This window comes from Periplaneta americana, chromosome 5 (genome assembly GCF_040183065.1).
Source record: "Periplaneta americana isolate PAMFEO1 chromosome 5, P.americana_PAMFEO1_priV1, whole genome shotgun sequence".
In the NCBI taxonomy this organism is placed as follows: domain Eukaryota; kingdom Metazoa; phylum Arthropoda; class Insecta; order Blattodea; family Blattidae; genus Periplaneta; species Periplaneta americana.
Window position 1 is genome coordinate 44,067,042 of NC_091121.1, and position 6,000 is coordinate 44,073,041.

General features: G+C 34.5%; 1 protein-coding gene across 1 annotated transcript in view; it reads left to right on the forward strand.

The window, feature by feature from the left end:
- The window catches only part of LOC138699559 (UDP-glucosyltransferase 2-like), a 45,016-nt gene extending 42,196 nt beyond the window's left edge, over nucleotides 1-2,820 (forward strand). Inside the window, exon 7 of the mRNA XM_069825546.1 lies at nucleotides 1,856-2,820. Within this exon, the coding sequence (XP_069681647.1) occupies nucleotides 1,856-2,129 (274 nt within the window). The 3' untranslated portion in view covers nucleotides 2,130-2,820. The remainder of the gene's footprint in view (nucleotides 1-1,855) is intronic.
- The last annotated feature ends 3,180 nt before the right edge of the window (nucleotides 2,821-6,000 follow it).

Below are 6,000 nucleotides of genomic sequence, written 5' to 3' on the forward strand. Positions count from 1 at the left end.
AGTTAACTCGTTTGAGTCTCATATTCGCTGCTAAGGATTATATCCCGAATATATACGTTTCCTTTCTTTCATTAACCTTTTCCTGACTAGATGGCTACAGAAGTTAGTGATATTGCTATATCTGGTGGTGTTTTTTGTACTTCTTCCTTGCGAGTGGAATTCTATGCTCATATAGCATTCACACACAGTAGTGAGTAGATGCTAGTTAGTTTTGGCGGTTTCTGTTTGTGTTTAGTGTTTTTTGTGCTGTTTTGTGTAAAGATGGATCAAGTTAGTGATTCCGAAACTTTCGATCAGAAATATATTCCTGTAGAAGATTAAGGAATGAAACATCGGTATCAGAAGACGAAGTTATAGACCAACAAACAAAATCAGATCAGTTTATGTCCCGTCCTTTCGACAGTGGTTTGAATAGAAGACATCTGGCACCATTTCTTCTGCACCTCCGAGGTTCCCATTCCCTGAAATTTTAACATTGTTTCTGATAACGATAATTCTCAATTTTTAAAATTATTCTTTAATAATGACCTCATCAACATTATATTCGAGGAGACGATTCGGCATGCTAATAAGTGTTCACAGAATGCTGAAAATAATTCGTGGCAGCCTACTACAGACTGAAATACGTGTACTTTTGGGCATAGTGATACTGCAGAACATTATTCACAAACCTCAAGAACAGATGTACTGGTACAAATATTCAATGACTGCTACACCATTCTTCCCAAAACGCTCTCATATAGGAGAGCAGATACTACTCTCCGGAATGCAATGTGCCACTGAGCGTAATACCCTGCTTTCGAGTCTATCACACGACAAGCAACATTTAACGCCTTGATAACAGCACTGGTATTGTACCTCATAAATTAATCCAAAAAAACAAAGTTGGTAAATAGTGCAGGAGAAAATCAAAGTGGGACAACTACCAGAGCTTGAATCAAGGTGCACGAGATAACTCGGGATAATAATTCAGGTATGAATGTATGTCTATTTCATAGTGACTTTTTAGGTATGTAAGAAAATTATTGATGTATAGTGATTCTGCAATATTAAATGACCTCTTTACGAAAATAAAAAAAATATGACACTTTTTTTCACAAAACTGGTAAAATATATAGTAAGGGAAGAAGTTAATTCCAGAGGTCTTATAGATTGTGAGGGGGAAGAAATGTTGAAATATAGTAACATTTTATTATAGTAGCGGAAGATGTACCTCCTTCTTTGTGTACTAATATTTAAAAAAATATATAGAAGGTAATTTTAGAGGCATGTTTTGTCTCACCCGTTTTGTCGGCCTTGAGGGTCCGACCGGTTTCGCGCAGATGTTTATGGTGATGGGACTCCTTTGTCTACATGGTGATTTACCATTCTTGCTATCTATATTTGTTCGGAAATTATAAACGATTAATGTGAAACACACTTTTGCACATCGCTACCGAGCGGTTGGCTACCTACCGTGCAGAATACAAAGACGTAGTTTTACGTCGAAGACTGCATACAATATCTGTTTTTAAATTGTAACACTATGTCAAGAGTGGGTCATATGTTATTCTTCGTTTAGGTACAGTACAACGTCGTTGATTTTATAAACCTCCTATGTGACAGTATAGAGCTTAAGTTTTGAGGAGGAAGAAAAAATGTAATTAAACATCAATAGGTCTACACTGATCCTCGATGGTATCATCATATTCACCAACTTTTGTACCGAATTATCTAATATTCTTCTCTAGGCCTACGTATTGATATTTAATTACTTTATCCTTCCTCCTGAAAAAGTTACGCTCTGTACTGTCACATATGAGGTTTCATAAAATCAAAGATGATATGAGTTTTAAGTGGGTTTCCCTTTCCACAGCTACCGTCATAACATGCGCAAGATGTCGGTCCTATTTAAGGACCAACCAGAGACTCCTCTGGAGCGCGCCGTCTTCTGGACGGAATATGTGCTTCGACACGGAGGAGCTCCGCTACGAGTGGCCAGCGTCGACATGTCCTGGCACCAGTACCTGCTTCTGGATGTGATCATGGTACTGCTGACTGGTGTCGGTGTTGTCCTGCTACTGGCGTGGCTAATACTCAAGAGGATTTGTCACGGCCTAGCCCCGCATTCTCACGAGAAACAAAACTGAACGTCGTCTGGAAAATTTGATATGATGGTGTCGTGTGATAATCATACTGATAAAATTTTGTTATTATGTCTGACTGATAAAATTAACATACTGATAAGAACTCTTGTGATATTTTAATAAGACTGCGTATATTAATAATTTTTTGTTGTATGTATGTATTTATTTACACCGCAAGTGGGCAAGCACCCGGTGCCAGTGGTATACACAATATAAACAATACACAATGAAATCATAAACAATACACAATAAAATCATAAACAATGCACAATAAAATTTACAATACACAATACAATTATACAATACACAATACAATAAGAATACACAACACAATTTAACACAATAATTACAATTAATAATAAAACATAAAATAACCTAATTTTACAATACAACCTACATATGTATAGGCTCTACATACGTTTCAATAATCTTTCACTTTACTCTCATCTCACGCACTGTAGTGGCACTATGACGCATTTCACTGACACTTTAGGACACATTTCACTGACACACTATAACACATTTCACTGACACTATAGAACACACTTCATTGACGCTATAAATTATCACTGATAGGAACTATTCACTGCACTGTAAAACCATAACTTCACTGACTCACCTCGCTTCACTGATACAACAGTTTAAATAAGTCAAATAATTACACCCTTATGCATACTTATAAACAGAACTACATTTAAGCTAAACATTTCTAGTGTAAGGCCCTCTTACACGCTATTTTTAAATAATTTGCAATTCAAACAAAGGAAGTAACTCATCAGGCTAAATAAATACATGTCACCTTAAAAATTAAGTAAATGTTAAATGTCACTTTAATTTTAATTTGCACTTTATACACAACTTTTCAAGTTATTCTTGAATCTCCTTAAGGAAGGACAGCCCTCAAAGACCGCTGCAGGTAGGTCATTCCAATCATTTATAGTTCTATTTAAAAATGAGAATTTATCTACATCCGTTTTCTGTTTCCTACATTTGATTTTAAAATCATGATCGTTCCTACATAGTACGTTGGCTTTTCTAACCGAGCCGTTATGTCTACCCATGCTTTCTGACCTAGATGTGCTCTATACAATGATGTTATTCTAGTTTTCCTACGTCTGTTTTCCAGAGTTTCCCATTTAAGTTCTTTTATCGTATCGTTTCCATCTTCTCTTTTACCTTTAACAAATTTAGCTGCCCTATGCTGGATTCTTTCTAAGGAATGTATCTGATATATTCTATAGGGATCCCAACATGTAGTTCCGTATTCCATTAACGGTCGCACTAACGTTAGATATGTTATTTCTCTCGATTTGGGGCTAGCCTTTCTCAAGATTCTCATAATAAAGTAAAGTGCCCTCCAGTTAAGTTTATTTATACACGCTTTAATATCTGTGGTCATATCGCGTGTTTAGGATCTGTTGGTATACCAGTACGCTATTTTCGCTATTGTTGTTGATAGATTACGTTCTTGTAACTGATTTTAGATTTTGATTAATATTTATGATATGGGTGATCGAGGTGGTGACGAATCATGACATGTAAATTTCCAATTTCCAATCTGGCACTTGCCTTTATGACTGAGGGATACGTTGAAAAACCCCAGTCAGGTTGGTCGGCCACGGGGTTTGAACCCGGGAACTCCCGAAAGCGAGTCTCAAACGCTACCGTCTGATCCAACTCTCTCTATAAAAAATTACTTATAACATTCAGAATGAGATTTTACTATAAATTAAGGCATTTAATACTTACATTTGCTAGCACTGCCATCACGAAATATTACGGCCCACAGTGTTATTAAAGAAATAATGCAAATATTTAACATCTGAACATCAGGTGCGACGAGATATTAAACAAATGCGTATGTTAGAACAAAGATTAGAGAGTAGAGTGTAGATTAGTTTTAGAGTTTAAGAGGTATGAGTACAGAATCTGAGATGATAGTACGGTTAAAGTTGAGGAACTATAAGGGAAGAGGATATAAATGTAATAGGATAAATACAAATGAAGTGTTAAAATGATAGTAATGTAAATGTAAATAAATGGTGATGGTACCATATACAGAAATTTGAGGACCATCACTACATTATACTGCCACAAAGCTAAGCGCTCACATTGGCTCACATTGAACAGAAAAATGTAAAAAAGACGTGAATATACCCCCAGTAGATCTATTCGTTAATTGCAAAGGTCAACGTACAATCAATTATAGAGACTATTCAGTTCATATAAATTTACAGACATCAGTCCAATATAATGTAGGAGATACGAACACCAACAAACGTAAATGGAACTTAAATATATAAAAATATGGAAATCAGTTTACTAACTAAATCAGTTTAGAAGAAGCATAGAGAACAGGATTAGGTTTCATTTCCAAAACATCTCGTGAAAGCTGTGTAAACCACGATAAATTTATTAAATGGTTGGATAATAAGAAATAGAACGAGGTTTCAGAAACAGTCGCAAAGGTATGTCTATCGGAAGAGGTCAGTTGATTAAATTTTATATATAATTCGGTGGGTAGTTTTACTTTACATTTCTATCAGGACGAATCAGTTGATTAAGTTTTATATTTAATTCCGTGGATAGTTTTACTTTACATTTCTATCAGGAAGAGTCAGTTGATTAAATTTTATATTTAATTCTGTGGGTAGGTTTACTTTACATTTCTATCAGGACGAGTCAGTTGATTAAATTTTATATTTAATTCGGTGGGTAGGTTTACTTCACGTTTCTATCAGGACGAGTCAGTTGATTAAATTTTATATTTAATTCGGTGGGTAGTTTTAATTTATGATTTCTATCAGAACAGGTCAGTTGAGTAAATTTTATATTTAATTCAGTGGGTAGTTTTACTTCACATTTATATCAGGACGGGTCAGTTGATTAAATTTTATATTTCAATCGGTGGGTAGGTTTACTTTACATTTCTATCAGGACGAGTCAGCTGATTAAATTTTATATTTAATTCGGTGGCTAGTTTTACTATCAGAACGGGTCGGTTGAGTAAATTTTATATTTAATTCAGTGGGTAGTTTTACTTTACATTTCTATCAGGACGGGTCGATTGAGTAAATTTTATATTTAATTCGGTGGGTAGATTTACTTCACATTTCTATCAGGACGAGTCAGTCGATTAAATTTTATATTTAATTCGGTGGGTAGTTTTACTTTATATTTCTATCAGGACACGTCAGTTGATTAAATTTTATATTTAATTCGGTGGGTAGTTTTACTTTACATTTCTATCAGGACGAGTCAGTTGATTAAATTTTATATTTAATTCGGTGGGTAGTTTTACTTTACATTTCTATCAGGACGAGTCAGTTGATTAAATTTTGTATTTAATTCGGTGGGTAGTTTTACTTTACACTTCTATCAGGACGAGTCGGTTGATTAAATTTTACATTTAATTCGGTGGGTAGGTTTACTTCACATTTCTATCAGGACGAGTCAGTTGATTAAATTTTATATTTAATTCGGTGGGTAGGTTTACTTCACATTTCTATCAGGACACGTCAGTTGAGTAAATTTTATATTTAATTCAATACATTTCTATCAGGATGAGCCAGTTGATTAAATTTTATATTTAATTCGGTGGGTAGGTTTACTTCACATTTCTATCAGGACGGGCCAGTTGATTAAATTTTATATTTCAATCGGTGGGTAGGTTTACTTTACATTTCTATAAGGACGAATCAGTTGATTAAATGTCATATTTAATTCGGTGTGTAGTTTTACTTTATGATTTCTATCAGGACGGGTCGGTTGAGTAAATTTTATATTTAATTCAGTGGGTAGTTTTACTTTACATTTCTATCAGGACGGGTCGGTTGAGTAAATTTTATATTTAATTCAGTGGGTAGTTTTACTT